At 46.8% G+C, this 19,305-nt stretch overlaps 3 protein-coding genes across 9 annotated transcripts in view; 1 reads left to right on the top strand and 2 right to left on the bottom strand.

Annotated features, from left to right (window-relative positions):
* GABPB2 (GA binding protein transcription factor subunit beta 2) overlaps window positions 1-5,333 on the bottom strand; it is a 31,709-nt gene extending 26,376 nt beyond the window's left edge. For 3 of the 4 annotated variants that reach the window (XM_045790579.2, XM_045790580.2, XM_087866270.1), the window contains exons 1-2: window positions 4,754-5,332; window positions 462-601 (exon numbers count right to left, since the gene is read on the bottom strand). In XM_045790579.2, coding sequence (XP_045646535.2) covers window positions 462-569 — 108 coding nt within the window. In that variant the 5' untranslated portion in view covers window positions 570-601; window positions 4,754-5,332. Of the gene's footprint in view, window positions 1-461; window positions 602-4,753 lie in introns of all 4 variants that reach the window. The other variant, XM_087866269.1, reaches the window with a different exon arrangement.
* A 774-nt stretch (window positions 5,334-6,107) lies between these two features.
* On the bottom strand, window positions 6,108-12,920 carry MLLT11 (MLLT11 transcription factor 7 cofactor). 4 transcript variants are annotated; one of them, XM_045790581.2, is made up of 3 exons: window positions 12,782-12,920; window positions 11,937-12,009; window positions 6,108-7,404 (listed from the first exon to the last, which is right to left on the bottom strand). In XM_045790581.2, the coding sequence occupies exon 3, from the start codon at window positions 7,396-7,398 to the stop codon at window positions 7,129-7,131; it is 270 nt and encodes an 89-aa protein (XP_045646537.1). In that variant the 5' UTR covers window positions 7,399-7,404; window positions 11,937-12,009; window positions 12,782-12,920; the 3' UTR covers window positions 6,108-7,128. The 4 variants fall into 4 exon arrangements, with proteins under 4 accessions (XP_045646537.1, XP_045646538.1, XP_045646539.1 ...); XM_045790582.2 differs by lacking the exon at window positions 12,782-12,920 and adding an exon at window positions 12,472-12,775; XM_045790583.2 differs by lacking the exon at window positions 12,782-12,920 and adding an exon at window positions 12,478-12,775.
* CDC42SE1 (CDC42 small effector 1) lies at window positions 12,858-19,108 on the top strand. Its single transcript, XM_045790584.2, has 5 exons — window positions 12,858-12,996; window positions 16,128-16,442; window positions 16,995-17,105; window positions 17,814-17,902; window positions 18,462-19,108. The coding sequence occupies exons 2-4, from the start codon at window positions 16,389-16,391 to the stop codon at window positions 17,886-17,888; spliced, it is 240 nt and encodes a 79-aa protein (XP_045646540.1). The 5' UTR covers window positions 12,858-12,996; window positions 16,128-16,388; the 3' UTR covers window positions 17,889-17,902; window positions 18,462-19,108.
* Window positions 19,109-19,305: the final 197 nt, after the last annotated feature.

The raw sequence follows: 19,305 nt of genomic DNA, 5'->3' as shown, positions 1-19,305 counted from the left end.
ACTGATTTTGTTTAATTTCTAGCTAATTACAGAAACCTATAACCTAAGTACACTCCTGGGAGAATTAAACCTTCAGAAAACACTCTAAAAAGCATTATAGAAAATCACAAGTATATAATACCTTACAATTACCACCTATATGGCCACAGGAGACTCTTGCAATTTGGAAAACTAGAAGACTACATATTCAGATGAAACAAAGAAAATAAAGCTCTTGTAGGGAGAATGCGGCAGAAAGGGAATGAAGAAAAATCAATAAAATCTGTCTAGCCTTTAAGAAAAAGGTTGGGGACATGCCTGGCTGGCTTAGTCAGTAGAGTGTGCAGCTCTTGATCTCGGGGTTGTGAGTTCAAGCCTCACACTGGGTGTAGAGATTACTTAAAAATAAAATCTTTGAAAAAAAAATTTAAAAAGAAAGAAACGGGTAAAAGCATACTTTGGGAATAATTAAAAGAGCTTACCCAGTCTGTGGTGAATGGGGCGCCATTTGCCATCAATGTTCTCACTTCATCATCTTGGCCTTTTCTTGCTGCTTCTAGCAACCTCTTCCCCAAGTCCACCAAAGACATCTTTATGCATAGGAACAAATGTTTTCAGGAAGCTATAACTCAAACACAAGGAAAGCTGCCTGTAAAATGTTTTTAGAAGACATCTTGTACTTAAATATATGTAAGATACTTCTCAAGCTGACTATCCAGTAGGGTGCTTTCTTTCTACCTCATCTAACACAATCAGATATTTGGGAAAGTTTCAGGCCCTAAGCAATAGTTCCTTAATGTTCAATATTCAGAAAAATACTTTGGAAATCTGTGCAACACATTACCACCCCTCTAGCTTAAGGAATCAATAAAACAGCATTTCATCCTTTTGAAACAACTATGGGTAGAAATATTATGTCACACGAAAGAATGACGAACAGACCAACCAAGGCTATTCGACTCAGGTATATGGCAGGCATTTTTTCAAAAATGAACAAAGCGAGCCTGCCACTTCAAGGAAGACAACTGACAGTGTTTACTGACAATTATTAATTATAATTTGAGCTTTCAAGAAAAATAGAACTTTGGGAAACTTAAATCCACAATTATGAGTTGACAGCTTACTACAGACTTTTCTGATGAAATTAGTGGTAATACTAATGAATGTGATTTTTTAATACTGTATAATAAAATGCATAAGCATTTGGATGGCCTGCATAATTTGTTGAGCCAGTATTTTTCAAATGACCAATGCATGTTATAAAATCATGTATAGGTAAAAACAGTCAAAATGAAAGACAAATTAGTGCACTTTGAGGTAACAGTATAATAATTTCATTGATATGGTTTTGAATTCCTCACCACAACCCACTTTTAAGAAACTGCCACTTGGTCCAGTGTTTGCGTAGCATCAAAGAACACCCACAATTATCTGAAAAAGCTATTAAAATATTCCTTTCTCCAAGAACATATTGCAACAGATTAAATGCAATAGTAAATATAAGAATGCAGCTGTTTTCTATAAGACAGAAGTTACAGAGATTTCCAAAAATAAAGAACAATGGCCATTCCTCTCATTATTTAACTTGGAAGATATATTTTTCATAAAAATGTGTTCTTTAGGGACGCCTAGGTGGCGTAGTCGGTTAAGCATCTGCCTTCCACTCAGGTCATGATCCCAGGGTTCTGGGATCAAGTCCCGCATCAGGCTTCTTGCTCAGTGGAGAGCCTGCTTTTCCCTCTGCCTGCCACTCCCCCTGCTTGTGCTCTCTTTGTCTCTCTCTCTGACAAATATATAAATTTTTTTTAAATGTGTTATTTATGTTAACATGTACAGGATTTACAATTGTATTTTAATTAATGAGCATTTAAAAATTAATTTCTAAAACAGTAAATCCCAATGGATATAACACACTGGAGTCCTCAATAATCTTTAAGAATATAAATGAGTCCTGAAACCAGAAAATTTGAGAATCATTGGCTTAGGCAAATCCTTCAGCCAGTATGTGATTTAATTTTCCAACCTGTATCATAGAGCATTGTCCTCAAACATGGGTGTCCAGGAGACCACCAGGGAGTTTGTTCAAAATGAGTATACCCCAGGCTCCAGTCCAGACCCTTTGAATAAGTATGTTCAAGAGGAGAGGATGAACTTTAATTGTATGAACTTCTATAATGTCAGTTTTTACAACTCAAGAAAATGCTAGAGAAAAAAATGATAGCAAAGCCTTATTATAGAAAACCGACACTTTGCATTTCTCCATAATTATCTTCCTTTTAGAATATCAAATTTAATTTTCAATTTAATTTTCTTATTACTAACAGTTAAAAACAAGAGCAAATTTTTAGGTGGTTCATTAGTCATAAATGACTCCCTCACATTTTCTCAAATTACACTATATATAAAAGGTGTATCAGCGAGTCTTAAACACTTCCATAATAACTGATCACAAAGAGAAAGAATTCCCAAACAGGGATGTTCAGAAATGCTGGCAGAAAGCAGAAGTATCCTAATAGAGAAATTTCAGCTATTCTCTACCATAAAAAAATATTCAGTTGAAGGCTCAGGTATCTGCTTAAGGAGAAATCTGGTTTGCTTCACATTCCGGGGAAGCTGCTACATCTAAAAAACAGATCCTTTAAGTAAGTTGATTTTATCCCACTGCAACTGTTGTCTTCAGCACCTGAACTCTTGCCAAGTATTTCTGAGGTCAATTTTTTTCACCATAGTCTGTCTTCAAACATACATTAATCGTATCACTTTTCTTTTCTTCCTTCCTTCCTTCCTTCCTTCCTTCCTTCCTTCCTTCCTTCCTTTCTTTTACAGAGAGCATGAGTGCATGAGCAGGAGAGGGGAGGGGAAGAGACAGAGGAGAGAGAGACTCTTAATCAGGCTTCGTGCTCAGTGCAGAGACTGAGGCTGGCTCAATCTCAGGACCCTGAGATCATGACTTTAGCCAAAGTCAAGAGTCGGATGCTTAACCAACTGAGCCACGCAGGCACTCTGCTTTTCTTTCTTTCTTTCTTTTTTTTTTTTTAGGATTTTACTTATTTATTTGAAAGAAACGGAGAGAGCAAGCGTGGGGTGGGGCAGAGGAAGAGGGACAAGTAGACTTTGTACTGAGTGCGGAGCTTGATCCCACGACCCCAAGATCATGACCTGAGACAAAATCAAGGGTCCGACACTCAACCCACTGAGTCACCCAGGCGCCCCCACTTTTCTTTAATCCTATTTGTGAGCCCATGTATCAGTACCACTAAATGGCAACTGACCCTGATTTGTCATCCCATTCTTTAAATAGGCCATGAAAGTCTTATTTCTTACCATACAAAGATACAGTTAAACTTTGGGATTAGAATGTAAGTAGGGTATTATTTTTATCACCTGATATAAAAAAAGTTCTAGAAATGTGTTCAAGGTTCTTTTCTCCCCATCCTCCACTCTTTTGAGTTAACCTTAAGTATCTCTCTGAAATAAAAGTAAAATGTATTTTTAAAATAATAGCATTTGGGGGGGATCATGTGCCATTCTCCCATATCCTACCTAAACTCTGATAATACCCACCAGACAAGAGATGTAGCCAAAGAGTCAAGAGGACAGTCTAGGCACTTTCAAGCTCCCTGATTATTAAAAACACAGGAAAAACATTCTCCCTTACTGGACGTACCTCTACTTCTGTATATGAAGTGAAAAAAACAAATCTGATCTAACTTGTCTCTTAGGATTTTGGAGACGAATAAAGTAACAAAGCACCCACTTCCCCTCCCAAACAAACATACAAGAACTCTGAATAAGTGTGTTTTAATAATTGATGAAGTGCTTGAGCTCTTGACAACAAAGTACTCTATTATCACAGAGTAATTACATTTGTTGATATAAGAATTTGGGTGGGGCAGTTCTGTTTCACTGTTTCAAAGCCTGTATGAAAATAGATGCTTAAGAACATCTCTATTGGACTGGGTGGGTCAAATGGCACGATGAAAATATGGTCCCAGACGCCCCAAAATGTTAAATTGCTGGACGTAAGCCACAGAATGTCCTTTTCTACAGATGTTTGAGAGAGAAAGAGGTACTTCTGGGAAGAGAGAGAAGAATGGGATAATCTCTGCTGGCTCAAGGAAATCTGTGAGAACAGGAGAAAGCTAAAGAGAAAGAGAAATGTAATTGAAGAGTCCATGTTCTGACGACCTTTTCTTTTCTTTTTCTATTGCACACGTCTCCACCGGGCCGCCAGCTGAACAAACAACGGTGCAAAAACTGGGGGCGGAGCCCTGACCGCCGTCGCTCCGATTACTGAGCTCACTCAAAATCCTAGGCTATTACTGAGGTCAGAGAATTGAAAGTGCCCGTTTTCTCCTCCATCACAAATCCTCCAGTTTCAAACAGCAACGTTATCTTTCTGGAAGAAGAGTCAATGAGGGCTAGGATCCAAGGCCTCAGCCCAGGGGCACAGCCGCCCCCCCCCCCCCGGCCCGGGCTCCGGACTGCCCCCTGGCGGTCACCTCCGTGGCCCTCGCTTCCCTGAGTCCAGCTCCCCAGCCCCAGGTCTTAACACCCACCCCCTCCTTCACCTCCCAGTCCCCTCCCCTTCCTCCCGGCAGCATCCCCTTCCTCTTCATCCCCCTCCCCGAGCTGCCCCCGCTCCGGTGGAGGGGCGCCGCTCTGTCTGCACCCAGACGTCCGGGGCTGGGCTGGGACGCGGTGCAACTTCTCACGGCAGTCTCCTTTTCAGCCCCGACGCCCCTCAGGGTCCACGCATCTTCTTCCCCCTCACCTCCTCGTCCGGGACGCCGCCGGCCGCGCTTTCACCGAGCCCGCCAGTTTGGTCCCGTTTCTTTCTCTAGTTAAGACTCCCTGTCACTGACGGTTACTTTTTGGCCTTTTCATATATGCATATTTTGGGGGCCTTTAACCCCCCCTCGTGGAGAAATGGAGGCAACAAAATGGCGGACCCGGAAGTGAAGACTCAGCGAATACAATTTTTGGCGGAGGGATCCATGAGGAGAAAATGATCAGAAAACCCACATTTACATTCGAACAGAAGAGCGATGCACCTCCGAGGCTCATTTTCTTTTTATCGAAGGCTTTTTGAGGTGGCAAACTGTGTATCTGAGATAACCCAGATGGGACTATTTAACGAGGCGGAGGATTGTTGATTACGTGTCTTACGTGTCGTATAGTTCCGGTAGGGGACGAACGCGGTGGTTTCTTTTGGCGCCAAGAACCAGGGGACGTGACGAAGAGAAATAGGAGTCAGCCTGGGTCCTGCGGGACCAGCCTTAAGGTTGATGGGAAAACCTGTTTCCCTGTCTCAACCTCGGGTGGATGTCCCCGGCTTTGCGCGCCAATGGAGCTCTGGTGCCCTGACGGTTGTATTTCCAATTTACAGCATGAACGCAAGGACCCCGGAACCAAGCTGTCTTCTCGGAACAGTGGACCAGATAATGGAGTCATTTCTTTTGAGAGGCTTGAAAGCGGATACAGAATGAGTTTGCAGATCCACTTACACATTTTACATACCAAGTAATTGGTTGCCATCTTCACCCACCCGTCGCCACTATCTAAGGGCAGCGAGAAATCGGGAAAGAAGCCCTTCAAAAATAAGGACACGTCACAGCTCCACTCTTTATTATTTGGCTTTTGTCGTTTATGGTGGGCCTTTCAAAGCCTAAGAAGGTTTTCGCGTCTACCTTATTTACTGACCTTGCTAGCATCGTCTTTAAAGTATTTACAGCACATTGCCCACGTTCGATCCATTTTGATATTTACGGCTTCCCTTTTGAGAGTCAAAATCTTGTTTCCTTCCTGTTTACATCCTCTACTTGTAAGTTAAGATAGTTGGGGTTTTGTTTGGTTTTTAACGAGACGAGTTGTAAATAAGCAGATAACCTATTTGCGTGAATTAGTTTCTTTTCTTAGGCACCTAGACTGAGATAATGAAGAGCATATTTGGTGCCACAGGTGCCTTCTGAGGCATCTAGAATTATTACCTCAGTATGTTGGTAGCTAATGGGCAAGTAGAAAAGTGGTTGATTGCAGCTTTCTTCTTAGCAGAATGGGAAAGCAAGGCTAATTTCAGATATCTATACTGCTTCTCTTTGAAGAGAAAGAAAACTAGAATCCAGTCCTGGGATTGAATGTCTTTATTAAAGAAATGAGTAAATGGCAGCACAAATCAGCAGCAATAATTTTGAAAGGAATGGAGGGGACAAGGTGTAGGGTCATAATGTGATTATTTCGTGGTCTCAAGGTAGCTGAAGAACTGTGCCTGGGGCCCACTGATCAGTATTATACATTGCAGATGCAGGGCAAGACTAAAACAATAAAGGCCAAACCCTATGCCTTTTAGAAAGGAATCAACCTTACAAATTATCGTAGTTGTCAGTAAGATTGCATCTTAAGAATTGAAACTGGAGTAATTTTCCTCAGCTGGAGTTTTCAGTTAGGAGCAAAGATAAAAAGTGAGTAGGCTTGAAGGAGGAACACCCTTTTGAGAATGTAGTTATTTCTGAAATGATTCGATGCTTTCCCCTATTTTAACTTTCCATGATGTATTATTTCCTTTTGTTTTATACTTTTAACTACCCCCAGTTTCTCTGAGAAAAAAAGTGTATTACAAGGAGCAGGATCAAATAGCAAGAGACTTATTACGTTAGCCTTTTAGAAATCCTGTCTTGTAGCAGATAATCTCAATTAAAACTTATAAGGTTTTCATGAACCCTGGAAGAAAGATTTGCGTTTACTGATCTGGAACAGGAAATTAGGTTTGAGCAATCTCTAAAGCTGATTAAAATGAAGTAAAAGAAATCGGTCGTCCATTTTGTACCACTGTACCACTCTCTGGTGCCCCCACCAGGCTCGTTTTCTGGAATTGGTATGGGGGGGAGGGGAGAAGGAATCCCTGCGATCCAATACTCCATTGCTTGAACCCTTTTCTTTGTGCCTTAAGGGCTTTTGAGAGAAACTGATAAGATAGAGAGATAAATAAATAAATAAATACAACACAACACAACTCTGGCAGATTCATCAGCACCACCTCAACAGAATAGAGGGGAGAGAGCAAGATTAATAGGAGAAAAGGGTTGGAAAGGAAGGGGCCTGAAAGGGAAGACAGTGAGGGCAAGGTGGTGGGAGAGAGAAGTCTTGGGCTTAAAGCAAGTCCAATTCAAAGGAGTGGATGCTAGCAATGGGAGCTCTCCAGAAGTTGAAGGTGCTGTATTCCAGGAGGGCATCGCCTTCAGAGTTTTTCTCCTGTTCTTCCGCTGCTTGCCCGGTCATTTTGCCAGCGCTGCTGTCTTTGATCTTGTAGATGGATGTATCTGACAGACCCAGGCCTTCCAGCTCCGACAGATCCAGTTCTGGAATGGGCATCCTCCAGAAAAGAAAGGAGCTGTACTGGCTACTCACAGGGTCCCTCATAACTTCCTAGAAAGAAACCACTTGTTAGTCTTCGTACTACTGCAACCAGATCATGGCCCATGGCCTTTCCATACTTAAAAACTTCACATGCCCATTTGCCTCTGTACACGATCTGAATTCCTTAGGACAACTTTTGGGACCCTTTCCTTTATTACCATTTTCTATCATTTCCTAACTTCTCCCCATCTTGGAATGACTTAATTCGCTGCCTACTCCTTCAAGGCAAGCTTGGGTCTGGTTTTCAAGGCTTTCTAGAATTCGGCCCCATCCTTCCTAGCAGTAGCACATTCTCTGCTAGTTATGCTCATTCCTGTCTTGCTTAACTTTCTCTTCTCTCTTTTTTTTCTTTACTCTCCATCTTTTCTTTTTTTTTAAACTTACTAGATCACCAGTTTATTATAAAAGACGATAACTTAGGAAGAGCAGATGGAAGAGATGCACAAGGCCAGGTACAGGGAAAGTGTGCAGAGCTTCCATGCCCTCTCCAGGTGCACTGCTCTCTCCACATCTCGACGTGTTTTCACCTACCTGGAAGCTCCTCTCTACTCTCCATCGTAAAATAACTACCCAAGTTTCAAGACTCCTGGAGGAGTCCCTAGAAGAATTCAAGTCTTTAGAGGAATCTTTCCCCTGAACTCTTATTATGTTGGTAAATCCTTGACTTTTTCCTGACTTTGGCTTAATAGTTACCTCTAAAAAGGGCTTCCATGACATTTCTTTCTATTTTCCTCCCTGCCTTCTAAACCCTACTATAAATTCACCTTTTCCAGGAGGTCTTCCTCAGACTTATTCAGCTCCCTCTACCCTGTATCTTCCAGCATCTCCGCCAACACCCTGTAGAGTTTTACCTGACTATTATCAGTTTGGGGCTACAGATCACTGTTACGTGTCTTACATAGGGATAATCTCTCTCCTTCAAGAAACAGTTTCCCTAAAGATAAGAACCAGTCTACTTTATACCTTCTTCACAAGTGCTGGGCTTTGCACACAAAAGACATTCGAGGCTGCTGATTAATTTTCTCTCACTCTTTATTTAATACAATCCATACCTAGCCACCCCCCATCTATTAGCCCACAGACAAACCTTAACAGCCTATATTTCTCTCTAGCCTACCTCTCCTTCAAAACAAAACCCAGGTGCTAAAAGAATTTTCCTGTGCTATAACAAGACCTTTTTTCTCCGATCCCAATGCTAGATTATACCTGAGAGCAAATGGATTGGAAATTCCGGGTAAGGAGAGTAAGAGTTTAGATCGGAAGGAGAAAGTCCCTTGACAGAATTAGATACTTTTCCATGCTTTAATGAGTGCTTCTATCACCTTTTCTGCTCATCCCACCCACACCCTGATGTTACATGACTGTTATACCTCCTGCACGCTGCTGGTTACTAGCCAAGTAGTAAGTTGAAATGTTCCCAAAGAAGCAGAGAGAACATTCCATTGCCTCCAAAAATAGAACCCCCATTTTAAAAGGCCTTCCTCCCAGCACACTCCATTGGCCCCTATGAGGCCTGGAGGCTCCTAAATAGTGGCCTTAAATAAAATAAATGTGTTAGGTGAACAGGATAACGACTACACTACAGAAATTCTATAACCCTAGATAATGTGAACCATCTCAAGTAAGGCTGAAAAAGAAAGCCTTAATCTAGAACACAGTTATGTGTGAGCATAGGGGCTTTAGGACTGGAGAGTGGGCAGACTAGGATGTTTTTAATGTTAAAAGCCAGTTGTCAGTTGCTCTTTCTCTTCCGAGGCTCAGGCTCCAAAATAAACCCTGGGAACTGAGCATTACTCAGCAGAGAAGCTGCTTCAAAGGAGGGTTACGTGGGGACTGGAACAGGGTGGGGGAGCATGTTAGAAAGGTGAGGTCATCATCCTATGATATGCAGCTCTGATCATCTCCACAGTAATTTGCAGAGACGTGTACAGAAAGAGAGCTACAAAAAATGGTTGTACCTCTCAGCCTCTCTCAGCCTCCCAACTCTGGCTTCGGTCTAGGACTACAGAGATCCCAAGACGCAAACCTCAGGAATCATCAGTGTTACTGACTACTGACTGACCACAGGGATTTTTTTTTCCCCTGTTTTTTTCCGATGTCTTTTCTTTTCTTTTTTCTTTTCTACCCCCCCCAACCCCGCCCCAATATTGCCAGTTATTTGCCTACCTTGCTGGCTTCTTTTATATCCCCTCCCTTACTGGTCCCCTCCAGAGCAAGCTGAGTATAATGCTGGGCACATAATACATTCTTTAAAAAATAGAATCATAGGGGGGAAAAAAACCCATAGGATTTTAAAACTAGGAAACATGTTTGGGGTGCCTGTTTGGCTTAGTAGGTGAACTGTGCGACTCTTGATCTTGGGGTCATGAGTTTGAGCCCCATGCTGGATGTAGAGATTACTTTAAAAAGGAATAAATAAATATATTCTGTGCTATAACAGTGTATATTTAGAAAGAAAGAGAAAGAGAAAGAAAGAGAAAAAAGAAAAGAAAAGAAAAGAAAGGAAGGAAGGAAGGAAGGAAAAGAAAACATGTTATCTAATTATCTAGTGACTTCTGAAGCCTTCTAGCCAGCTGGATCCAGGTCTCATTCCCAATCTGGTCTTTTTTTGATGTGCTGTACATAGACAGTTGCCCACAGTGTTATATAATCCTATACCAATATTCTCAAAACTTGCAAGGATTCTTTTAGTTCTTGAAGAACAGATAGTCAGTGGATTGGGTGTTGATTGTGCCTGTGATTCTGATCCGGATGATGAAAATGCAAAAGGCAGTAGAGAGCAAGCTAGAATCTGAGATAGGGAAGACGCTCTTTGACAAGCTGATTCCTTTTTTTTTTTTTTTTAAAGATTTTATTTATTTATTTGACAGAGATAGAGACAGCCAGCGAGAGAGGGAACACAAGCAGGGGGGGTGGGAGAGGAAGAAGCAGGCTCACAGCGGAAGAGCCTGACGTGGGGCTCTATCCCACAACACCAGGATCACACCCTGAGCCGAAGGCAGACGCCCAACCGCTGTGCCACCCAGGCGCCCCAAGCTGATTCCTTTTCTTAAAACCGGAGAATATATAAACATTGTCCAAATAATCCCTGAGTGTCTGGCAGAGTGTATCTTGCAATTAAAAATGCTAAAGGAAATTTTATGAAGTATTAACTCACAAGGCCTAAAATGTGGCTATGCCATTGACTCAGAGACACGTACCAAACGCATTCTAGAAAGACACTCATACAAGCATGTATGGCATTTAAAATCAAGTCAAGAACACTGACTACACAGAAAATTGAAACTAAAATACCATCTACATTACATTCATTAGTAATGAAATGTTGGTATTTAATAGAGTACAGATTTAATTCCCAAATCTCCAAATTTTGCAAGAAGTCCCTTTCCAGCAAGCTTTCTCTCCCCTCCCCAAATGTTCTCCACCCATATCTCACCTTTCTTTACATTCCTTAAAGGGCTTGGATCACAATATAAGCTCAATAAATACTTCTAACTGTCCTTCATTTTAAATTATCCAGCTATTTTAGGCAAAGGTAATTTCTAAATATCACCATCTATTCTTAGAGATACACGATTAGCAAATATATAGTATAAAAAGACACACTCTGAGCCACACAGACACACCCAAATACCCTTTGTCTAGACCCTCTGTGGGAATCCAAGGCCTGCCCAACAGGGCCTTGCTGTGTCATGCTGCCACCTTAGGGCGGGTGGGGAGGAGGACAAGGGATGGTGGTTGGGGATGGAAGCTCTCTGGCATCTCATATTTGCTTCATTCTGGTCTTGGATTTTCCTGTTAGCCATGTCCTTCCCCCATCTATTCCCACTGAGCTGCAAATAAGCATTCCTTTTCCAGAATCTGCCACCATCTAGCTTTTGTGGGCTGTACTGATTTCAATATGGGATCAGGCAATTCTCCAACACAGAGGTCCCCACCTTCCTACTTCAAGCTGCCTCTTAATTTGGAGCAAAGGTTTGAGATAGGGAGTGGGAAACTGTTAAAAGAGAGGTCAGGATTACTTTCAATATTATCTCACCCCTTCCCCCAAATTCCCTCCTATGGAGACAAATCAGTTTGGGGTGAAGGTAGACACATCAATGGAACACTACAGAAAAAATAAATAAATATAGGGAAGTACAGGCTAGAGCAATACAGGAAGACTAGAGATTCATCAAAAAACAGGTAAAACAAATTATAGCTTGAAAAAGAGGACAGCGATAATGACTGAAGATAATAAAATACATAAGACAAATTATAGGAAAATAGATACTTGAAATGAGATAAACGCTGAGAAATGACAACTACATGTGTAAATTGTTAGAAATTAATGTCTGTGGATTAGAAGGCAAGGATGGAGATCTTGGCAAAGAGAAATAACAAGGGGACCAAAAAACTACTCATTGTCCATAGCGCCCCCTTCTCTCCTCTTGAGCTGTCCCCCAACCTTATCCTTATTTAGGGTCTTCAACCTAACCAGAAGCAGCTGCTCTTCTATCTTTTTAGCCCCTTGCCCCCCTCTTGCCCCCAATTTAGTTTACCTGTTATCAGTGGATTACTAGTGTGTTCCAAAGATGGAAGGAGTACCTCGGGGGCTCCGGCGTCTGCTCTGGGCTGGAGAAAAAGAAAGCTGTTGGGGCTTTGACGGCTTTGTCTTCTCACTCCCTCTCTTCTGTGGCTGAGTCTATCTGCTCAGTCTCCCCCTGCAATGCAGCCCCTCCTAAGAAGGGCGGAAGGACTCCCCGCCCCCTCCTTGCCTGACTCGGCTAATTCAAATGATAGGTTCCAGAACACTTTAGGGAGGGAGACAGGATTAAAGCATTTCCGTAGGCTTATTGGTCGGCACAATTATTCCCGAGCTCATTGCACCCCCATGCTGACTGGGGTGCAATGAATTAGCAGTTAATTGTCCCCTAATTTTAGGCTTATGGATTAAAAAGCTTAGCTCTAGATAACAATAGAGTGTCCCTTTATTCCCCAATTTAAGGATTTCAAGTTACGGTGCTTTATTTTTGAGAATCAGAAAAATCCTCCACCCCTCCCTCCAATCCCTACTTTTCCGACTCGCCTCCGCACCCTCACAATGAGTAAATAAACGTAGCCCCATTCCACTTTGGGCAGAGCACCAGAGGACTGGGGGTTGTGGGGGGGGGGGGGCGTTGCGCTTCTGCGAATCTCTAAACTTGGCTGGGTCCGGGGCATCTGGGGGCTCCGATCAGTGTTGCCCCGCAATGCCTGGCGCGCGAAGGGGACTGCGGGCAGCGCAGCTTGGGGGCCGGCTCAGGAGAGCCCCTCGCGGGCTCCACGTTCGCCGTTTGCGCAGCGGGGGCTGCGGCCGTCGGCGGCCAGGCCCCCTCCCACGGCCCCGCGTGGTGCAGTGCCTCACCAGTCCAGGGGGGAGCAGTGCGCCCAGCGCCGGGCCGGACGGGTTTCGTAATCGCGTCGCCGCCGTTTCCGCCCTGAGCCAGCCCCACCTCTGCCGGCCCGCCCTCGGCTCCCCCGCCGCGCCGCGGAGCCAGCCCGGGAAGCCCACACTGGCGGGCCCGGAGCCGGAGCCCCCCACCCGCTGCAGCCGCACGCCTCGATGCCGGAGCGCGGCAGGTGAGACCGCGGCGTGGGGCCCCGGCCCGCGCGCCCCGCCTGCCCCGCCGGGCGGAGACGCACCGGATGCTGGGGGGGGGGGGAGGCCGGGGCTGCCGAGATGCTGGGTCGGTGGGAGAAGGGGTGCGCTCCCGGAGTAGCGGTGTCCGTCCACTCCACCGCTCGTGTGGTGCGCTGTAGAAGGGACTGGGGTATCGGGGTGGGGGGCGGGGAGGCGAGACGGGGAGAAGTTCTCCTCGAGACTCGCTGACCTCGGCGGTGGCGTGTGCCGGACAGAGCGAAGCACAGCTGGGTCCGGGAAGGGCTAAGTGTGAGCCCGAAGCAGCCACGGAAGCAGTGGCAGAGTCCGAAAGATTCACAGCGAGATCCCAGGCCTAGTGTAGCGTTGGGAGGAGCAGAGGATTTCTGGGGAGAGTTGGGGAGTGGGCAGAGATGGAGTCGATGGGACTGAATCACTGGGGAGGGAGCTTAGGGCCTAGCCCTGTTTCCTCGTAAGTCCCCCCCCCCCCCAAGACCTTTCCTGGGGAAAGGACACAGTTGGTGCTGGGGCAGATGCCTGTCACTTGACTGAAAAGTGCGTGTCCCCCTACTTCGCCGGTGCCCCTCAGCAGCCCTCCATGTCTGGAGGTCTCCACAAGGAACCAGCTGCAGCCCCGGGCTTGGAGCCAGATTTGCCCACTCCATTCTCTCAATTCTCTTTCTCTTTCTCTTTCTCCAGCTGCTTCTTGTGAGGGCTTGTCGGGCAGCGGGTTGGAGGCCTTGGGGCTGAAGGCAGCGGGACCGGGAAAACCGGTTTCAGGCTAGGACAGGACCCGGGAGCTACCTCTGTACATCCTTCCTCTCTGGAACCTTTCTCCCATCCCTCCTGCTCACTCCTCAATAGTTGGGAAGCTCCTAAGCCCCAGTGTGACCTTGGTGTCTCCTAGCTCCATACTGCACCCTTGCTATTTGGGACTCTGGCCGAGTTCTCAGTGCTGCTGGTCTGTCAGGATATGGCCTTACACAGTCTAATCCTCATTCCTCCTGCCGTTTCCCCAGCCCCTTCCCTTCGCTGGGGGTGGGTGGCTAAAATAGTGGGCAGTGAATTTGGGTGCCTCTTCCTCCTGGGCTTACCAGCTCAGGACTTCTTTTCCTCAACCCACTCTTCTTTAGATACTTTAAAGGAGAGCACAGCCGGTTGCTCTTACTTCCTTTTCTGGCCCTGTCCCCCCTACCACCACCACATTCACCCTGCCCAGCCTTCTCTGCACTCTGACCCCGCTGCCAGGTTTCAGAGACCCTTATGTTCTGTGTCTCAGGGAATGGAATTTCCTGGTCACTTCTCATCATCATTGGCCCTTTCGTGCCAAGTCCCACATACGCTTTCCCTCCGCCCAGCTCTGGCCAGGTCCCTGGAAAGGGAACAGAAACGTCCTTGTTGCCTCCACTGCCCCTTTCCCTCCCTCTTCTCTCCCCTCTTCTCTCCTCTTCCCTCCCACCCTCCACTTCTGTCCACTCAGCTTTGTTCAGAAGGGGTGTTGGGGGAGAGTCCATGCTCTGTACAGTCTGTCTGGTGGTGTTGGGGGTTTCCTCTGATTCTTCATTGTTTTCTTCATTCCCCCGCCTGCAACCCTTGCCAGCCGCCGCCACCGCCATTGCGACAAGCCCTGTGACTGACTGACTTCCCCACTGACCACAGCTCCCCTCTCTGGACAGCTGTGTTCTGACTTCCGCCCTGTGTCATTACTCCTCCCCTCCAGTGGTGGGAAGGGAAGTAAGCGAAAGCCCAGGCTCCTGCTCCTGGGCCCTCCTCTCCCCTTCAAGCTCTATCTCAGTGTGCCTGTGATCTCATCCCAGAGCTATTAAAAAAAAAAAAATCCTCTCAGTTCTTGGATCAGTCTAGGGTGCCAGAGCATCGGGGTTCCAGGCCTGGAAGGGAAGGAGATTCCTACTCAGGCTAGAGTGTAATATTCATGAAACAACCCTGTTCGGAGTCTTTGAGGTTGCCCTTGAGGTTGCCCGTGTGATAGGACTGGGGAAGTGCAGTGAGCACAGAGGAGACCCAGATGGGCCCTACCCTGGCTGGCAGTGAGGAAAAGGGGAGGAAGCTCCTCCTTGGACACTAATGCTACTGCGAAGTTCCTTGTATCTGGTTGGCTGGTGAGCTTGGGAATGAAAGTGGTGAGGAGGGAGGAGAGAACAGGTCCCAGCATGAGGGGAGGTGGCAGGTGGGGAGGCCTGGGCCTTACCGGGTGTGAGGCAGAGCAGAGTGGCACGACAGGACATGTGAAGAGGGTGGGGAGGCTGGAGAAGATTCCTCGTGGAAGAGATGACACCTGGTACCCGTACCGACAGCCCGTGTGCCGGTGATCTGTACGAGACACACGTGCACAGCTGCAGCCATGCCAGGGGAGCGGGCACACAGGCGTGCACACACGGGACACCGTTAAACAGACTGCAGACAGCCTTGAGGAAGGATCTCAAGGTCAAGTAGTAAAGGAACTGTTAAATGGCTTCTGGGAGAGGTTGGATCTCAGCTGAGGGAAATGAGGAGGAACAAGGGCAGGGAAGAGAGGGAAGAAATTCCTCACTGTAGAAAATTCTGTCTTGAGGTCCAACCTGCTGTAGTTAGTCACGGACAACCTGGGCAGTCAAGATCTCAGTCTTAAAGAAAATCTAGGTATTCAGGGTAAGGTAAGGAAAAAGGGTGGAGGCCCTGTTTTGTTTGTGAGAACGAAAAACCACCATTTCCTCTTCATAGACTCTTAACTGCCCCTCCCTTTCTGCCCTAAACCCAGGGAGAAGGGAGGTGGGGCTTATAGCACCCCCAAACTGCTTTGCTCATTTCTGCCGCCGTCCTTCGGCCCCTCCCATCCTCACCCTAAATGCTTCTATCCCTTGCCTCTCCCTTGGCTCCGGCAGCTACTGCTCTTCTACCTGTTGGTGCCCTTCTGGATCTTTTCCAGATCTTTCTCGGAGAGTCAGACTGGGAGGTCCTTGTGTTTGGAGGGGTTAGTGTTGGGTGCAGGACTCGGGCCTTTAAAGGAGAATGAGAAGATCCGGGCTCATCAGCAGGCTTCTCAAGGAGGGGGTGATGGTAGACATGGGATTTCTCACTAACTTTCTTCTCTCTTTACGTCCTGCTCATCCAGGGTTCTGCGTCTGAAGAAGACATAACCGCGTGCCCGCCTGCTCACGCTGCCCTGGCCCTGCTAGCCCCTCAGTGTCTGAGGCACTGACCCTCCCTGCCCAGCCAAGGGTACCCTGGACTCTGCTGTCTCTAGACCCGTCCAGCCGAGTAGACCCAGGTTGTCGTTACACCTGAGGGGACCGAGGAGTGGGCAGTCAAGAGGCCAGAGCAAGAGCCCTCTGGGGCCTCAGGTGGAGGAGTGAAACTGGAACCATCAGGGAACATGAGTGAATTTTGGCACAAACTGGGTTGCTGCGTGGTAGAGAAACCCCAGCCGGTGAGTCCCCACCCCCGACCCCCACCCCCGCACACAAGTTACCATGGCCTGTGAGGCAGACACAGCACCTACGATCTGGTGCCTAGGAAGCACGCTGCTTGCTTCCTTCTCCGTCAGGATAGTCTCTCTGGCCAGGCAGGTGTGTACATGGAATCCAGGGGAATTGGGTGATGGGGGAAGTGAATAGTCCTAGCTGTCACTTCCTGTTTCTGTCCATTCTGAGCTGGGCATGGGTTGTAGGTGGAGCTTAATACCTGTCACTTTTTCTCATTGTTTCCTCATCAGCCAGAGGTGACTTGGATATGTCCTTTGTCTAGTATTCACCCTGCAGGCCCCTGCCCACACCACCCTCCCTGTGTCCTTTCTGTGTCTATGTTGTTCCAGACTTGCCTTTCAGACCCTAGTGATTTCGCTGTCGTAATGTTACATACCCTTGTCCACTGGGTCCTTAGCTCTTCCCCTAGTGGTTTCCAAGACTCTATTCCCTTCCCTTCTTCCACTGTGTGTAGAGAAGGGGGCTTCAGACCTAACTCCCCTGTCTTCTCTAAACAGAAGAAGAAGAGGAGACGAATTGACCGGACCATGATTGGGGAACCAATGAATTTTGTCCACCTGACTCACATTGGCTCTGGGGAGATGGGGGCCGGAGATGGACTTGCCATGGTAACAAGAGAATGGGGAGAGATTGATATGGGATCGTAGCCTAGAACCTTTCCCCTTTTTCGAAGCGTAAGCTGGGGACATGGTAAACACTCGATGGGGAAGTAAGAAGCTAGGATTCTAGTCCTGGTCACCAGCTGCATAAACCCGAGACCCGGCATTTCAGGTCTCTGGCCTAGGCTCCCTCATTTTTACAGTTAGATTGTTCTTCATCGGGATGGGGGATATATGCGACTTGAGTTCTTTGGAGGGCTTTTTCCAACAACCAGAACCCATCTGTTAATTAAGAACTGCTATTCCAGTGCCAGAGGAAGTCATACCGTGGCTGGGTGTGTGGAGGCTGGAAAAAGCCTGAGCACCCCCGTCCTAAATAATGTCGGACACTCTTTTCTGCCCTCAGAATAAGGGAAATGGGCCTGGAGATCGTGAAGGAGGCTTTTCACCAATCGTGAAACTCAGATAAATATGAGAGTCCTTTGTGAGAGAGTCTTATTAGTCCAAGACCCACTTTATTTCACCCTCACGAGAGTCGGTATGAAAGCAGCCATTGAGACTTCCCTTGGAAGCATGGCTGTTGGCTTTAACCTTTTCAGGTTGGCTTTATTGCCAGGGAGATGGGGTCAGCTGCTTCCATGGAGGGGCAGAGGGGGCGATGGCTTACCGTGCGATATCCAGACTTAGGACGAGGGTCTCACGTGTGCTTTTTCACAGACAGGTGCCGTTCAGGAGCAGATGAGATCCAAGGGAAACCGAGACAGGCCATGGAGCAATCCCAGGGGATTGTAGCTCCAACAGAAATGGTGAGTGATTAGGGAAACCCGTCCAGTACCTCCAGCCCCCGTCAGCACATCCTGATGGCCTGCCTCGGAACGCTGATCCTCTGCAAGAATGGGAGGGGAGGGGAGGAAGAACGAATTAGAATGGAGGAGTCAAGAATTTCGGATCCAGGGGCACCTGGGTGGCTCAGTGGGTTAAGCGTCTGCCTTTGGCTCAGGTCATGATCCCAGGGTCCTGGGATGGAGCCCCATGTCAGGCTCCCTGCTCAGCGGGCAGTCTGCTTCTCCCTCTGCCCTTCCTTGTGCTCTGTCTCAAATAAATAAAATCTTAAAAAAAAAAAAAAAAGAATGCCTGTAGCTGTGTGAAAAAATTAAGATTTCAATAAAGGTTAAGTATTAAAAAAAAAAGAAGAAGAATTTCGGAGCCAGAAAGGCAATGAGAGAGAGGAAAGTGCAGACAGATAGAAATCGAGAAAAGAGCACCCTGGAAAGAGTCGAGAGTGTGCGCTAGGTGGTGCCTTCTCCCTGGAGCCTCAGTTTTCCGTGAGGCTTATCTTCCTTCTTCAATTTCTTTTTTAATCAGGTTCTGCTGTTTGAAGCCTCCGCTCCGTGTCCAGCCCAGAAGAGATGCTGCCCCCTCCTCGAACCAGTGACCCCAGGGCCCCTCTTTTCCCTCTCTGCCTATTAGTGCCTCAGAAGGCTTGGGGGCTGGACTCCCTCTCTTCCCTCTGGCTCTAGCCCCTCCTGGAGATGGGCTCAAGGCAGCAGGACTGACCAAGTGACTACTGGTTGGCCAGAGGAGCTCAGCTGAAGCCCTGGACACTCTCAGATCTGAGATAGGAGTTTTCTGGGAACCTGGAAGGTGTTCCCTTCTCCTGAATGACGGTCTAGGTGCCATCTGTTTTTAAACTCTTAACCTGGAACTCCTTAAATGGGGTAGGTGGGTGAGATTACCAAAGCTGAAGCCGGCTTTGCTGAGAAGCTCCTTACCTCCCTGCCCTTCTCCTTTTTCCTCCTGGAATGAACTGAAATAGACGTCAAGCAGGGGGTAGGAGGGTGACCACTGCTTAGTCTGCTCGATCTCTTTACATCTCAGACCGTAAGCTCACAGTCCCTTGATATCTCTCTGCCACTACCAGCTCTTTCTCTAGTAGGCCTCTAACCCTGTTTCTGCAGCATTGTGAGTCCCCCAACATCTTTCTTTCTTTTTTAATTAAAAATTTAATTTAAGATGAGTTCTCTTAATTACCCCCCTCCCTCTACTACCTCTACCTTTAGCCCCATCCCTATTAGGAACCTTGTTGTTTCCCACTGAATAAGAGCTAAGGTAAGAAGTGGGTCTTAACTTGACGGTATCCCATTTAAGTCTTGGGGACCTGGCCTGCCCTCTGCCAATCTCCCTGCTGGCCCAGGTGAGGAGGAAGAGG

This window comes from Ursus americanus, chromosome 12, assembly GCF_024610735.1.
Source record: "Ursus americanus isolate L20-20 chromosome 12, mUrsAme1.1.p, whole genome shotgun sequence".
Classification (NCBI taxonomy): Eukaryota; Metazoa; Chordata; class Mammalia; order Carnivora; family Ursidae; genus Ursus; species Ursus americanus.
The sequence above is the reverse complement of the archived record's forward strand: the minus strand, read 5'-3'. Positions and strand labels throughout refer to the sequence as shown.

Bases quoted from the DNA above. Each gene is read 5' to 3' on its own strand.
- CDC42SE1 (XM_045790584.2), top strand. From the start codon at position 16,389: ATGAGTGAATTTTGGCACAAACTGGGTTGCTGCGTGGTAGAGAAACCC. The intron at 16,443-16,994 runs GTGAGTCCCCAC...TTCTCTAAACAG, and splicing joins TGGTAGAGAAACCCCAGCCG to AAGAAGAAGAGGAGACGAAT. The intron at 17,106-17,813 runs GTAACAAGAGAA...GCTTTTTCACAG, and splicing joins CCGGAGATGGACTTGCCATG to ACAGGTGCCGTTCAGGAGCA.
- MLLT11 (XM_045790581.2), bottom strand. From the start codon at position 7,398: ATGAGGGACCCTGTGAGTAGCCAGTACAGCTCCTTTCTTTTCTGGAGG.